Genomic DNA, 17,456 nt, shown 5'->3' with positions numbered 1-17,456 from the left:
AATAAAGGGCGAGTCCCCTGGGGATCACCCCCCCCCTTTTTGAGAACTTGTAAACGGTCGAGATCTCCACCCCTAAACCATATATATTCCTGTTCGTAATTTCAAGAAGATTTGAATGACATACAAGGTCAATCCATAGGCGTCACTTATGATATCACAAACCAATTTGTACTGGACTTTGCCCAATGTCAGGCGACCCTGGGAATGACGAATTATTGGAGCTTTGTTTGGGAGACTTCGTAACAGCATCCTGTTACAATTATTTCTTGTTACTGATTTTTATAGATTTTGAAAAGACATTGTATTAATGATAAATAAAATTTTGGATTTTTTTCTTCTTTTCTTTGGTAAATTGTTTGAAGAATTTTGTGGCAAGTTTGTTTGTTATTCTGTAAAAACTGATTTTCTAAATGCTATATTTTTTTTATGAAGTGAACTCCTTTAAAAACTAAGCTAATATTGTCTATTAATAAACATATATTTAGATTTCTGATTTTGGGCCCAGTTTTCAAGTTGGTCCAAATTGGGGTCCAAAATTAAACTGTGTTTGATTTCAACATAAATTGAATGTATATAGGGTTCTTTGAAATGCTTAATCTAAACCTGTATTTCTTTTCATTATTAATAAGATAATACCACATTGAGGTCCAAAGGGTCCTAAATTAAACTTTTGTTTAATTTCATCAAAATTTGAATTCTTTGGTTTTTTGATATATAAAAAAGAAGATGAGGTATGATTGCCAATGAGACAACTCTCCACAAGAGACCAAATGACACAGAAATTAACAACTATAGGTCACCATACGGCCATTCAACAATGAGTAAAGCCCATACCGCACAGTCAGCTATAAAAGGCCCCGAAATGACAATGTAAAACAATTCAAAAGAGAAAACTAACGGCCTAATTTATGTACAGAAAATGAACGAAAAACAAATATGTAACATGCTGATTCTAACAATGTTTGAGTGTTAAATCATATCCAATTTTAGAGAACTTAGTCATCACATGTTGTTGTTATTATATTATTGATTATAATTTAAAAAACTGCATCATATCTTATTTTAGAGAATTATTTATCAAATTTGAGTTATTTCCCTTTGCACAGAAAATATTATGGATAAAATTAACCTGTGTTTCATTTCAACATAAATTAAATATAAATAGGGTTCTTTCAAATGCTGAATCTAAACCTGTATTTAAATATTAGATTTTTGGGCCCAGTTTTCAAGTTGGTCCAAATCAGGGTCCAAAATTAAAGTTTGTTTGATTCAACAAAAATTGAATTTATGTGGTTCCTTGAAATGCTGACTCTAACCATGTATTGAGAGATTTTGGATTGTGGGCTCCTTTATCAAATTGGTCCTCATTGAGGTCCAAAGGGTCCTAAATTAAATTTTTTTCTGATTTCATTAAACATTGAATTCTTGGGGTTCTTTGATATGCTGATTCTAATATGTACTTAGATTTTGGATATTGGACCATAATAGGTATTTAAATGTCCAATTTCAAATATTTCAGTTCTTTGACCACATTCATTTTGTGTCACAAACCTATGCTGTGTCAAATATTCAATCACAATCCAAATTCAGAGCTGTTTTAAGCTTAAATGTAGTGTCCATACTTGCTCAACTGTTCAGGGTTCGACCTCTGCAGGAAAATCCGGTTTGCTGTCCCTCTGACAGCCTCTTGTCTTTAAAAGTAACGCCTATTCTCTAAAATTCTGATGACAATGATTTTACCGTATTAATTTTTCTGCAATTGGATGATTTCTTTATTCTGGACATCATTAATTTCTGTAATCAATATTGTATTACCGAATTCTTTTATTTTTCAAAGTTATCCTTTATTCTTTTGCATCCAATTAATGATTCTGTAAACCCCATCCAGACTCTCGTGACTATTTAACATTTGACACTCTGTGGAGCATACTGGGTACTGCCTTGAATGTAGACGAATTTATAATTTCATTCTTGAGAACTCCCGTGTAGTGATTTATGTCACACCACTGCATCATTGTTTGCCGGTTGCTTTGTTACTTTATACTATTGCATATAAAATGTTTATCAGTTGATAATACTTTACACTATTGCATATAAAATGTTTATCAGTTGATAATGAAATAAATCTTTCCGTGATAGCCTGAAAATAGATATAACGCCGGTCCAGTCAAATGACCAAAGATTCGTGAATTAAGAAAAGAAACTGACTTTTTAACATATTGATTAACACGAAAAAAATAAAGAAACATACACAATAGACACCGTTACGGTTGTACTGGAAAATGATCGAGGTCGGAAATTCAAGGCTATTAATTTAGTTATATCTCTTAGCGTTCGAAATATTTGGAGCTTATGTCTGAAGATATCGAAAATATAAGAGGCGTGCTTAGGTCACATGATCTTTTGGACAAAATGGCAGAAGGTGCATAAATTTTATTTTTAATCAAAAGTTAATTAATTGCCAAAATTCTACCGATTTTTAGAAAATTGAATTGCTAAATCATGCTAGTTTCGATAGATAGAAATAATTTTCTCACAAATGGGGTTATTGTATTGCCTACATTCAGTGTATTGAAAAATTACAACAAAACTTCCACTCCCTTATATTCACCTACAGCAGTACAGGTCGGATACCACAGATATGCATCACTATATGTTTCTATACGTGGACTCGACATAAGTTGAATAGGGGGCAATACATCTCCAGGTTGTGCCCTTTTGTAAAAAAAAAACTACAAATTTGTGCTCTTTCCCTTTGAGTTGCCCTAATAATAGTAATATCCAAAATTCTATTGACCTGTCAATTATGTCAAATGTTTTAAAGCATATCCAATAATTTCTACTAATTTGGTTTGATTACATGTGATAATTGTTGATGATCTGATAAACAGATAATTGTAGATAATAACAGGTAATCTCATTGTAAGACTGACCATACTGTTTTGAATAAATGATGAGGATATCTAATTTTAGTTATGTTTTATGAATCATGTACTAACAATTCTTAGATATTCAATATTAATGGACAACATGACTTCATAAAATGGAGAAAAATTGAAAGAATTAAGAAAATTTCCTCCCATTTTTTTCGTAAAAACTTTATAATAATCTGGATTCAGTTCTTTACAATATAAACTGTCGTTCAACATAGTGTTATCTTTCAATAAGAACATGTTTTATCCACTTATTTTACATGTTAACAGCTTTGATGGTGAATCATTTTGATAAATTGAATTAAACCTTTTTATTGTCCCCCGCGCAATGTGTTGCAGGGGACATTGAAATAGCGTCTGTCATTCCATCTGTCTGTCAGGTCTTGTTAGCACTCTCACATGTACAATTCTTGCCAGATTTTTATGAAACTTATATCATAGGTTTATATTAGCAATGTCTTGGATGAGTTCGAAAATCGGTGCCGTTCAATTATTTTTAAAAGAGTCATGCCCCTTGGAAATATTACAAATATTGATTATATGGAAAATTGCATTGTTAGCGCTCTCATGTGTACAAAGCTTGCCAGATTTTTATGAAAGTTATATAATAGGTTTATATCAGCAATGTTTATCACTGTTTGACACTTTCCAAGTGATGATCAAATATTTTTAAAGAGTTATGCCCCTTGGAAATATTAATTTGAATGGAAATTATTGCATTTGCTCTGAAGCCTTCATTTCTCTTAGATATTTATAAAAAGTTTTAAAGAGTTCTTTTATTGCTATAGAGGTATTTTCAAATATAGTTATGGTTGAAAAAAATAAGGATATTGTCATTGTTATTTAAAAGTTTGAGCACTGATAACCATGATGACATACACGTACAATTATTTAAGACTGATCCTGGATTTGTATTGCAGCCAGCTTAATGGTCATACATTCAATTTGATTAAATATTTTATTACATGTACATGTAGGTGCTGTTAACCAGATTTAATTGGAAATAATGTGAGAAACATCAGGAATGATTGTAATGACTATTTCTGTATTGATAATGCTAAAATGTTTAATTTTTTTGTAGCAGAGGTAGTTAAACTACAGAACCATCTGAGTTTACTGCGAGAGGAATATGTAAAGTTACAAAATCGTTTGGCTGAGGTAGAGAAGAAATACCAGATTGCTATTGCTAGTTCTGGTCAGTCAGGATCAGATGACAATTTTGTTGCTAGACTATTGAAAACAGTTGCTGAACTGTTCAATAAAGAACTCTACAGGTATGCAATCATAAATTTGTAATTGATATCCCTTAGGCATGTTAGGGTTTCAGATATCAGAAAGATTTAATTTTAAATTTTACCATAAGTATTATAGTACAAAAATGTAGGTATCCTTAGTATATTTTTATGCCCCACTGCTAGGCAAAGGGGGCATTAAGTATTACCCTTGACCTCCGTCCTTCCATCCATCCGTCTTTCCGTTCGTTCTTCCGTCTGTCCCAAAAGTATTTTCACATATTAGGTAAGCTTGAGCGGGGGCATTCGTGTCCTCAGGCACATTCTTCTTTTATTTTTTTTGTAATTAAACCAAATATTTGAATTTCCATCTTTGCTATTTTCGCAAAATTAATTTTTGGAAGCATGAGACATAAATATGAAATGCAAAAGTATAACTGTGCTAGCAGGGGAGATAACCACCATAATAACTAATAAAATCTTTTTCTACATAATCTACATTGTATATCTGGTTGCACCCACCTGAACTTAGAACAGTTATGTATTTATATTTTTTGGAGAAATGGTCATGACATAAAAATATGTTGTAAGATGTTAACTATCCACCAAAGACCAAAGGACAAGGATTTAAACATCTATAGGTCAAAGACCTGAACCATGAGCAAAAGCCATATTGTATAGTAAGCTATAAAAGGCCTGCAGAATGATTACTAAATATAAATGCAACTCAATTAGAATCAGAAAAACCAACAGCCTGATTAAAGCTAATAATTATATAAAAATTTGAACTAATGAAGAAAAAAAACCAATTATGATGGACCACATCAATGACAACCACTGTTTTTTCTGTAATACAAGAACACACCTACGACATCGAGGGTCCTTGACTGAATTATAGTACCTATGCCTTCTTTTTAGCCTCGATTTGTAGTATTCGTATTGTCATCTGATAAAGTCATGCTGATTATAAGGTGCACAGTTTTCTCTGCTTTCAAAATCTTTCTTTTTGAACCCGTTCTGGTTTTCTTACTACAACCCTATCCCTTATTCTGTAAATAATTATATATTTTGCATTTTTTATATTTTGAGGATGAGCGAATGAGATGAATGTGTTCATATGTTTTATCATGTTTTTTGCATTGTACTTATTAGTCCCCTACCGACGAAGTCGAAGTGGACTTTAGGTTTACACTCCGTCCGTCTGTCGGTCTGTCCATCCGTCAGTCCGGCAAATCAGTTTTCCACATTTTTTTTCTTCGTGCTTGAAGATATTGATTTGATATTTAGTGTATTTTTTTATCATGACAAGTTACAGATCAAGTTCGAATTTTGTTCCGGTCTGACGATTTTGTGCAGAGTTATGGTCCTTGAACTTAGAAAATTCACTCAAATAATCAGTTTCTGCACTTTTTTTTGTCATGCTTGAAGATATTGATTTGATGATTGGTATATAGTTTTATCATGACAAGTTACAGATCAAGTTCGAATTTTCGTCTGGTCTAATGATTTTGTGCAGAGTTATGGTCCTTGGACTTAGAAAATTCACTCAAATAATCAGTTTTCCTCACTTTTTTTTGTCATGCTTGAAGATATCGAATTAATAATTGGTATTTATAGAATAACTAATCGAAGAATTCAAATAGAGAAAAATATTCAACCAGTGACCGAACAACACATTAATTCACGAATGCGCATAGCGTATGAGTTAATTATCCGTGTTGTTCGGTTACGAGTTGAATATTTTTCGATATTTGAATTCTTTGATTAGTTCTTTTTATTATATTGGCAAATGGCTTTTTTATGAAATTAAAGTAGAAAACGTAAGGAACTATATCTTTTTCTACGCATTCACAATTTGTTTTGATCCGACGTTATCGACGTCTTGACAACGCCTTTTGTTGTATGACGTCAGAGGAGTGAAATAACCACGTTTATTTCACATGAGAAATTATTGGTTTTTATTTCACTGGGAAATCAATGTAATTCATTGCAACCAATGTAATAAATAGTTTTATCATGACAAGTTACAGATCAAGTTCGAATTTTGTTCCTGTCTGATGATTTTGTGCGGAGTTATGGTCCTTGGACTTAGAAAATTCACTCATGTAATCCATTTTCCACATTTTTTTTCGTCATGCTTGAAGATATTGACTTGATATTTGTTAAATAGTTTACACCATGACAAGTTATAGATCAAGTTAGCATTTTGTTTCAGTACAATGAATTTTTAACTGGTAGGGGACTATGTATTGCCAGGCAATACTCACAGAATGCTTGTTGAGGTTAACTTTCTGGTAGTAAGACCCGTCACGGTCAGGCTAGGAAACTGGGTAGGGTAGGCAAATGCTCACATTAAATCCATACCAGTACAGTGTGTTTAATGTCCTCCTTAACACCACAACCCATGATGGTGTTCCTATTAAAGAAGGAAGATACAGAACATACAACCGGAAACTACATGTGTGACATATATTATTGGTAACGGTATCGCATTCGATCCGGAACTTGTTAATTATTGGTAATATTAATTATGTGGAAAACAAAAGGGCCTGGAATGGTGTAATTTTTAATCAACACCATTGTCCTATATTATTAATATATAAAGTTGAATTCTTAAAATTCGTCGTGTTTCCCGTCATGCCGGCTAACAAATTGGACCTCCTTATTTTAGTAGTATAGATATGTATAGGACTCAGATCAATGTCCTGTCTCTAATCCATGTCCGTTCCTAAATATGACATCATAATGAAATAAGATTCCAAATTGACTGACAATTATATGCCCCTCTAATAGGTGTCTTTTTAAGGTTCTCAACTCAATGTCTTCTACTAAATCTATTTCCATTTTACAGACTGGCCGCAATGACGTATTAATCCTATTTAATGAAAACAACTGTCATATTCCTGATTTGATACAGACATTTCCCAAATGCAAATTGTTGGTTGAACTTAAAAAAAAAAAAGTTGCTACAAAATATAAGATTTTAAATCTTGCAGAGTCCAAATGATAATACTTTTTGATAATAATTCAACAACTGACTGTACTTCTTTATTCTGTCTAGTGTTTGAGACTGTATACTGCCCCTAGATATCTTTCGGTTATCTTTGTGATTGTGTTGTTGTCTTATTGTCTTATACATGTATCCACATGTCATTTTTTATATGAAAGGAACAAGATATTTGTAAGGTATAAAGATATATGAAAACAATTAGTTTCTTTAAGCAGCTTTACACATTTTACACAAAGACAAAACGATACTGATAATGTGAACAAAGATAAAACTCAGAATAGATGATTAAATCATATTGGACATGGTAATACATGACGTCACATTAGATGTTGATTAGAGGGTAAAAATAATGGACACTGATTTGAGAACATGACATTACATTTGACGTCGATTTGAGGAGTGGATGTCAATTAGAGACTTAATGTCAATCCTGAGTCTAACTGTTCACTCTAACATATGTAATGACAAGTTTTATTCACAGCATACAAAGTATTAATCTTTGTTACAGTGACATAACCATTCACTTGCAAGGTTCACAACAGATATATGGTCACAGGTTTGTCCTAGCAGCTAGGAGTGACTACTGGGGACTGCCTGATCTATCTTCTGTGAAAGAACTGGATTTAACAGGTAGGGAGGCAAAGCAATATTATATGATTCCAGCTAATGATATGTAATTATGCATTATAAGTAGAATTATTTTTTTATACAGCCGCCAAATTTTTGCACTCATATATTGGTATCACGTTGTCGTCGTCAGCGTCGTCCAAAGACATTTGGTTTCCGGACAATAACTTTAGTATAAGTAAATATAAAGATATGAAATTTAAACACAAGGTTTGAAACCACAAAAGGAAGGTTGGGATTGATTTTGGGGGTTATGGTCCCTACGGTTTATGAATTAGGGATTGAAAAGGGGCCCAAATAAGCATTTTTCTAGTTTCCAGACAATAACTTGTGGAACAGTGTATGGAATTGTCTGAAATTGTACCACAAGTTTCCATACCACAAAGGGATGATTAGGATTGGCTTTGGGGGGTTATGGCTCAATCTGTTTAGGGAGAAGGGGAAAAACGAGGGTTTCCTGGTTAATGGACAATTACTTTAGCTTTGTTTCTTTATGTTGGTACTTTTTGCTATTTGTTTGCTAGTTCTAGTATGAAATATTTTTTAGCTGTTTCTAGAAACATCAAATACTGTGATTTAAATACATATAATATTATAATAGTGTATATCAAAGGGTTCAGTGGTAATAAATTTTTATACTCAGAATTGGTTATTCTTTGTTTGGGTTTTTTTGGCATTAGAGTTACCTCCCTTACAATGGTTTTGTTATAAAGAAATGTTGTATTCTCTTGAGGTGATTAGCTGTCAATTTATTTTAAGAAGTTACTCTTAAATGCTGATGAAGGAATTTTATTTTTAGATATTACTTTAAAATGTTGCTGATGAATGTTTTTTAATTTTAGCCATGATTATGATGTCATTTTCTATTTAATACTTTTATGATGTTTTTAAATGGGTTTTTATGGTTGCAAAGTCCTAGCTGTCAATTTATTTTTAGAAGTTACTATTAAATGCTGATGAAGGAATTTTGTTTTTAAATATTACTATTAAATGTTCCTGATGAAGATTTTTTAAATTTTAGCCATGATTATGATGTCATTTTCTATTTTTAATACTTTTATGATGTATTTAAATGGGTTTTTATGGTTGCAAAGTCCTAGCTGTCAATTTATTTTTAGAAGTGACTATTAAATGTTGATGAAGAAATTTTATTTTTAGATATTACTATAAACAAGCATTTTTTTCAGTTTCAGGACAATAACTTGTGTATAAGTATTTTGATTGCTCTGAAATTGTACCACAAGGTTCAATACCACAAGTAGAAGGTTGGGATTCATTTTGGGGTGTAATTGCCCAATCCGTTCAGGAAATAGGGGTCAAAAAGGGTCTAAAACATTCTAGTTTTCAGACAATAACTTGTATCTCTTAATTTGTACCTGATTTTACAAAAAGGAAATTTCTTCAAAATTATTTTTTTTGGAAAGGAGGAGGGAGGGGGGGGTAAAATTTATTTATTTGGGGGGGAGGCAATTTTTTTTCCTCAAAAGAAAATTCTCTTCAAATATTTTTTTTTTTTGGGGGTCAAAAAAAAAATTTGTGGGGGGTTCAATTTTTTTTCCCTCAAGATTTTAAGAAATTGTCAATTTTCTAAAGAAAAAAATTGGGGGTCACAATTTATTTTGCTAATTCTTTGTATATAGTCTGAAAACAGATTTACTAAGTATTGTGCAACAGCACAGTGTATTGCACAACAGCAAGAAATCTTCAATTGAATATAAATTCAAATCATACAACCAATTTCAAGTTCTTTGACTACATTTATTCTGTGTCAGAAACCTATAATGTGTCAAATATTTAGTTACAATCCAAATTCAGACCTGTATCAAGCTTGAATATTGTGTCCATTTTTGTCTTAACTGTTCAGGGTTGGACCTCTGCAGTCGTATCCATCTGCGCTCAGCAAAGCAGTTTATTACTTATGATTTTCAAAAATCTTGCATTTATCTTTTGATGAATGTTTTTTTGCATGTTTGATATTGGCACTCTTATGATCATTTTATGCACCAAATAAATCAAATTACAACTGCAGACAAAATATTCCAATTTATGAAAGTCAAAATTATAATAATTGAAAATTAAACAACAACACTTTTAGTAAGTAATTAACATGATTAAATATATTTAAGTTGTTGTACCTTTGAAAATTTTTTGGTTGTTGTTGTAAAAATAAACTACCTTTACTTGTAACCATTCATCAACAATTGTCCATTTCAATTGTTCAGTATTTAAATAACAGGAATATACATTTTGTTTAAACTCTTTAAATTGTGACTAGCAATACTAAAAAAAACAACATTTCAGATATCAAGTATGAGGTAGCGAATGCATTGATGAAGTGGGTATATACAGATGAAATTGATATTAAAACAGATGATGTCTTCCTATTAGAATTACTGAGGGTGGCAACCAGGTTTAAGCTTAAGGTGCTTCAAGAAAGGTAATGAGTGTCACATATTTTATGGTTGCTTTCTCAAAGATACTGAGTATTAGATATTTTATGGTTGCATTCTCAGAAACGTTTGCTTTTATATTATAGGGTTATTGCACTACTGTTGAGGAATATTGTCCTGTGCAGTATATGTCATATTGCACAAGCTTGTGAATACTGCAAGGAACAACATTCTTCAATATTAGTGCAATAATTTTTTTGTAATATAGTACCACATATTTCATCCAATTCTTGCAGCTTTGATGCCTTCTGTGAGGATGCAATGCCTATTTTGGCCATCTTGAATAAGTCTCACTTGATTGCATACATAAACTGTTTTTCAGAGAACCTCTCTAGTGCTTACTTAACTTTAAGGAGAAAGTAAAGAATGCAATATCAGTCAAGATGCAATGTTTTTAAGTCAGAAATGCACTACTTTTTAGATATATTTTTAATGGAAGACCAGTAAAAATATTGGCAAATATAGCATTTTTATTTTAAAAAGATATTTACATGAAACATTTTAAACTATATTATGATAAGCTTGAATGAAAAGAGATGTAGGACAATGTTAATGACACAACCATGCACAAATAAAAGATTAACAAAAATGGTCATCTTGAAATCAACAAAGGATTCTAACAGCTTACAAGCTCTCAAATATGATTAACTCCAAATTATTAAATGGACAGAAAAAACATATTTTTGACTTCAAACCAACCTTTTAATGGATAGTTGTCTCATTGGCAATCATACCACATCTCCTTATGTTTATATTGTGGTGGGATTAGAGTGGCTTTGTATGTTTCCAACCTTCCATTTATTATCTGGCAATAATATCTTATCAGATAATGGTAAATTTGTATTACCTGACTGTTTTTTTGACAAAAATAGCTCAATTATTGTACCTGTACATAAGAATTGTACATGTAATAACAAAACAGGGATACAGTTATGTCTATAATAAAGGCATATAGAAACTAAATCAGATATAATTCAGTAAACTTTATTTAGAAATAATGTAAGCAGAAAACATGGACCAGTGTACACCATACAATCCCTCAGTGCCAGCATGACCATCATGGCGGATTGTTAACTTATCTCCCCTCTTCAGTTCCATTACAGCATTCAAAGAACCTTGGGAGTACTTTATTCCATATGCACCAACAGTGCTCTCATTATTCTTCCATATATGATGCAGGTATTTTCCACCACTGGCCATTACTGAACTTGATACAAGATATAAGCCCGTCTTTTTCACAGTAAATACACCAGTTAAAGAATCATAAATTTTTCCAGTGTTTAACCAGACCTTGTCAAATTTGATTACTTCATTTGCTGCTAAGTTTGTACTTTTAGTAAGTGAGGCTGTAAATGCATCATGGTCTTCTAAAAATAAAGAAAATATTTTGAAGTAAAAAAAATCAATTGAGCCAGAAAAATTGGTGCTAGTTAGATGTTATTTAATAGGAAGAAAATACTGTAAATAAAAAATTAGCAAATGTGGTATGATTGACAATAAGATAACTATCAACCTAAGTCCAAATGTCTTGACATGGATGTAAGGAACAGTAGTAGCAAGTTTAGTTGTCTCATTAGCAATCCTAAACTCATTAAAAGTAATTAATCTAATACTTTCCTCTCCCAATCTAGAAATGATGCTGGCCAAATTTGATACTACCATCAGTATTTTGAGATGTTTTATAACTATACAAGGAGCTACAAAGTTTAGTTTCAGGAGTACTCACTTCCACTAATATATGTAAATCCCTTTAATAATTTAGGTTTATTTTAGTAAAATTGGTTGAATTTAAAATATGTTTATGAAATTAAATTTTCTCCCCTAAATGGAGAAAGAAAATGAATGCAGCAAGTCTTATTAATAAGGTTATTTATTTTATATGATAAATTAACCATAAGCTAACTGCTTAAATTGAAGCAAACATGATTTATGCAACTTGCCATTATTAATCCTTGGTTTTCGGATTTTGCACATCATATCCATTAAATCTTCAGAAAGTCCATTTTCTGTAAAAGTAAAGGTTTTTGTCAGCCTTGCACAATTTGAGTCAACTTGTAAGCCTCACACAATTTAAGTCAATTTGTAGGCCTCACTCAATTTTAGTGAATTTGTAAGCCTCACACAATTTTATTGAATTTGTAAGCCTCTCACAATTTTAGTGAATTTGGACATCACTTACTAAAGTCGAATAAGATCAAATTATTAACACATTTCATCAAACACTTAATATCTCTTTGTAAAAACAATCAAGATCTTAAAACTGGTTCATTTAAATGAATTTAATTATTATACTTTGCTATAGTAACCACTAATAAATAATTAAGATAATGATGTATGTTGTTATTCCTTCAAAGGAAATTGCATGTAGGCTAAATTACTGTTTGGGAATATAAGCATAGCAAAAATAACTCATTTAAAATTGGTGCACATTTGCATGTAAAATTAACAATTAGCTAGTGACACCCATATCGTTTGTTGCAATCTGGATAATGTGGCGGTCTCCTCAAGATTTATAAACAATAATTATATCTTTGTATTTAGTTCAGTAGAATAATACAGTTATGGCTTTAAGTATTTTATGAATAATTCTACTGGGTAATACGTTATCATGTGACATGGAATTATTCAGTTAAATTTCATTTACATGCAAGGATGGACGGAATAACCCTTAAAATATACACCCAGCAATGAATAACCCTATTATTCACTGGTCGGTGAATAACCTTTTGAGCTTCTTGATTTGTACACAAATAATAATTGAACCTTTCCTCAAAAATTGATAATTTTGTATATTAACTTTTGATGAAGGCCATACTTGTATATAATTAATAATAATGATCTATTTAAAATAAATAAGATGTGAAAGGGATGTTTATATATTTAGTAAAGTGAAGTCTTTATAAAATCTATGGAAAGTCATGTGTAGCTATATATTAAGTAAAACAATATCATATAACATGTGTTTGTCTTTGTTTTTTATGTCTATTAATTACAGGAGTTGGGCGTTGATGGTTGATGTTGTCTTGTACTGTCCAATATTTTTGATAATTCCTATATATATTATGCTATTTATGTATTATAACATCATTAGAAAAAAATATTTGTAAGCACAAGAACCTTGTCAATTGATAGTGTGAATTGTTTGGTAATTGACATTAAAGAAAAGAATAAAATATGTGTGCTGTTCAAAGAATTCAGTGTATAACGTTAATTAACTTACTTTTGTTGCAAGAAGCGAGTACACTGCTGATTGGCATCATAGCAATAAGTATGAGAATATTACATACAAACTTCATGTTCTTCAAAAATGTTTGTTGTAATTTAGGCAGTAAGATTCTGATACAGGTCATGTGATGCTGTTGTTCTTTTATATCAATATAGGGCCATGTTTTACAAGTATCATGTTAAAAATGACATCTATTAAAATGTAATATGATATGCTAACATTCACATGCAAGATTTCAAACAAGACAGCATGTGAATTTATGCTCAGTAACGAAAAAAAATATATGCAACCACTTTTAATTTCAGTGGGATAAAACATTCATTCAAATGCATGTTTCTTTTGAAATCATCATTGAAAGAAAATTTTTAAATACTATTTCATGAATCAGTAGCATTTCATTTAGGAATTTTCTTTTTTTTTTCTCCAAAAAGAATTCACCAAAAATGAAAGTGTTGTAAAATTTGAGGCAGCTTGTAATTTTTATAAAGAAAAAAAATAACAACATGTTTTAAATCAGAAAATTTTCAAAAGTTATATACAGACTTGTTGGAATATAGTAGATATAGTGCATAATGTAACTTTTTATTAATAACCAGGACATGTACCACTACCAGACTGCAGTTGTTGACACAGTTATTACCCTCTCATAAACGACACAATTACAAACAAAACACGTAAATGTACCTCATCAGACTACTTTTCTAGCATTTTGGTTTAGTGGTATTATAGTTGGAAATTTGCCATGTTTATTATTGAAGGTTTTTAAGGAAACATGATTTTAAGCTTTTGCCATTCCTAAGTTATGTTGATTGGAATATGTAGAATTTAAGCAAATTTGAGAGTTTCATTCAATATCGTTAGTTTGCCTTAACACATCCTTGAAAATTTGAAATGATTGTTAGGCACTGTAACAAACAGGTCAAGTAAAACTTCCATGTATATTAGAATGTTTTTTTTGAATTTTGCCTTTAAATAAAATAATTAAGTAGAAAATAAGATATTTGATGATTTTGCTATGACCATTATATTTGAAGATTTGAAATGGTGTTCAGAACAACTACACACAGTAAACTATTTGTATAAAGCTTTATATTTCAGAAGGTATAGGTAGAAGACCTGGATGCTTCATACCTTGTATGCAGATACCTTATGTTACAAAGTTTCTGTCTGTCATATGTCCATTTTCCTTGACCTCATTTTCATGATTCAGCAACTGCTTGAAAAAAAAATTAAGAGTTTTTTTGTCAAGTGAATTTCTCACTTATTATGAGTAATAGGATAACTATATTTGGTATATATATGGTTCCTTGCAACGTCAACTCTGTCTGTCAGACAGAGTTTACCTGACCTCAACCTCATTTCATGGATCAGTGATTAAGGTTAAAGATACATGATTAGGTCTGTTTCTCAGATACTATAAGCAGTAGGTCAACTATATTTGGTGTATGGAATGATTGTAAGGGGTACATGACAGTCTGGCAGGTTTCATGTGACCTTGACCTCATTTTCATGGTCCATTGGTCAATGTTAAGTTTTGAAGTTTTGTTCTGTATTTCAAGGACTTTAAGCAATAGGTCAACATTGTTTGGTGTATAGAATGATTGTAAGGTGAACATGTCTATTTAGCAGGTATCATCCCACCTTGACCTCATTTTCATGGTTCATTAGTCATTGTTAAGTTTTTGTTTTTTTGTCTGTTTTTCAATTACCAGAAGTTATAGGTCAACTATATTTAGTGTTTGGAATAATTGTCAGGTGTACACATGTCTGTCTGGCAGGATTTTTCTGACCTTGACCTCATTGTCATGGATATTTAGAAATGTTAAGTTTATGTGATACTCATAGTAAAACCTTTATCTTAAGACTTTCAATATAAAATCAATGGTCAGTAAAGCAGACGAGACATTTCAGCATGTGCACTCTTATTTAAGATATTCATTCTATTTCATTAGATGCGAGAATGGATTGATGTCCTTTGTGAATATGAAGAATTGTATCAGATTTTATCAGACAGCTGAAGAAATATCTGCCGAACTACTGAAGCAACATTGTTCTGAACTGATATCTAACCATTGGGTAGGTATAATGTGTTGGATGTTCTGCTAATTATCTAATGGAAGGTTGACCTAATTCAAAGCTTCCATTTTGAAAGAAGATCTTTTTATGGAGCATAGTTCTGATTATATATGTTGGACAGTCTAATATCACAATAATGCCCTATTCATTAGAAACAATTATGTAATTACTGTTTAGCAGTGTAATTTACACAATTTAGAAAGGAGCAAGTGCAACATCACCTGAAAAGGATGCTTTCCATAGGTAAATATGGTGCTTTTATCTTCATAAATTTATTGCTGTACAGAAAAGGGTTATTGCTTGAGTATTGGTTATTATTACCTTTTAGAATATTTACCGATAGTGCTAATACCCATAGTGTAGGAAATAAATTATTCATAGTATGTGTACTATATTCTTACCTGTAATTAACAGTTAATTAAATGACTTATTAAGGTGACATATGTTTTCAGAATGATTTTACCAGTGAAGATTTTGAGACAATGCCGGCACCATTACTGTACAGTATGTTTAAGGCTAAGACTGAATATCCTCTACACACTGCCATAAGAGCCAAGAGGGAAGATGTTGTTTTCTTATATCTGATGGAATTTGACTCTCAGGTAAACTTTGTTGTACAGTGACATTTGATTTTAAAGTTTTATGTTTTATTATGCCCACCTACAATAGAAGGGGGCATTACATTTTCTGTCCATTCGTAACAGATTATTGGTAAGGTCAAATCGACCTGATTATCAGTACGCATGTTCATTATGATGTGTACCTTTTTAAGATGTATGCAAAATTAAGGTTTTGACCCAGATTTCATAGTTCTCTGAACATGGAAATGAACTTGTACGAGTGGGGTATGGTGTGCAATGGACACATATTCTTGTTTTGTACTGTTCTGGTAACAAGTAAATTTTTCTATTGTCCTGTTTACCAGAAAGTTTGTTTTGAAATACTTTTTTAACACATTAAAGGTTATCAGCCATATGCTGTATTTAAGAAAGATGTCTGTTACTGCTTAAAATATGAAGTGATTGGAACATGTCAGATATGTTGTCGACCATTATTTATAGGCTATAGATGGTTCTTCAAAAGGAAAATTTCTCGGCTACAAACTCATCAAAGGTTGATAGCCTTGAGATGAGATGTAGCTGAGAAACATCTTTGTTTTTGAAAAGTCATTGATATTCTGTTTATCGCTATTTTCATAGGCAACTTCAACGATGTAGACCTAAGACGTCATGCATTCTCTTTTTCAGGACCAAGAAAAACCAATATCACTCTAGCATGGGATGAAAATCGTCATATAGAAAGATCATAGGAAATTTGAGAAATCTGTGATCATGTACTTATATTTACTTTGGCTGTTATAAATGATGAACAATATATTGTGAAGTTTTCTCTTGGTTGTCATGTATTCACAAGATGAGTGTATAAATTCATTCATAGACTATCTTGTTTATTAGAGTAATGGTCTCAGTCAGCATATGTAAAGTTAAAATTCTTAGAGCACATCCTTGCAATAATTGAATTAATATTGATAGATATACCAATACATATAATTGTATATTTTTTCAGTTATCAAACAAGTTAAACGAGGTTGATGGTAAAGGTGATCTTCCTCTTGACCTTGCCCTACATTCTAGACAAGAAAGCATTGCACAGACCCTGATTAAACACAGAGTTGATGTTAACAGGAGGGATAACTCTGGAAAATGTCTGTTACACAAAGCAATTAAAAGAGGTATGACTTGTATTTCATTAACATTTTTTATTTTACAAACATTTTTTTTTAGCATCAAATAGAACTTTGAAGTACCAATTATGAATGGAAATATAAATTCAGACCTAAATAGAAAAAATATCGCACAAATATAAAACAATAAGCCTAGAATGCTGTTCAATTTGCCATGA

General features: G+C 31.3%; 1 protein-coding gene across 2 annotated transcripts in view; it reads left to right on the top strand.

Annotated features, from left to right (window-relative positions):
* Nucleotides 1–2,387: 2,387 nt before the first annotated feature.
* LOC127711764 (rabankyrin-5-like) overlaps nucleotides 2,388–17,456 on the top strand; it is a 38,803-nt gene continuing 23,734 nt past the window's right edge. For both annotated transcript variants that reach the window (XM_052217886.1, XM_052217884.1), the window contains exons 1-7: nucleotides 2,388–2,422; nucleotides 4,015–4,207; nucleotides 7,684–7,805; nucleotides 10,104–10,239; nucleotides 15,431–15,554; nucleotides 16,007–16,156; nucleotides 17,121–17,286. In XM_052217886.1, the coding sequence (XP_052073846.1) occupies nucleotides 2,413–2,422; nucleotides 4,015–4,207; nucleotides 7,684–7,805; nucleotides 10,104–10,239; nucleotides 15,431–15,554; nucleotides 16,007–16,156; nucleotides 17,121–17,286 (901 nt within the window). In that variant the 5' untranslated portion in view covers nucleotides 2,388–2,412. The remainder of the gene's footprint in view (nucleotides 2,423–4,014; nucleotides 4,208–7,683; nucleotides 7,806–10,103; nucleotides 10,240–15,430; nucleotides 15,555–16,006; nucleotides 16,157–17,120; nucleotides 17,287–17,456) is intronic.

Source organism: Mytilus californianus, unplaced genomic scaffold, assembly GCF_021869535.1.
Source record: "Mytilus californianus isolate M0D057914Y unplaced genomic scaffold, xbMytCali1.0.p SCAF_8, whole genome shotgun sequence".
In the NCBI taxonomy this organism is placed as follows: Eukaryota; Metazoa; Mollusca; class Bivalvia; order Mytilida; family Mytilidae; genus Mytilus; species Mytilus californianus.
This window is presented reverse-complemented; position numbering and strand designations above follow the sequence as displayed.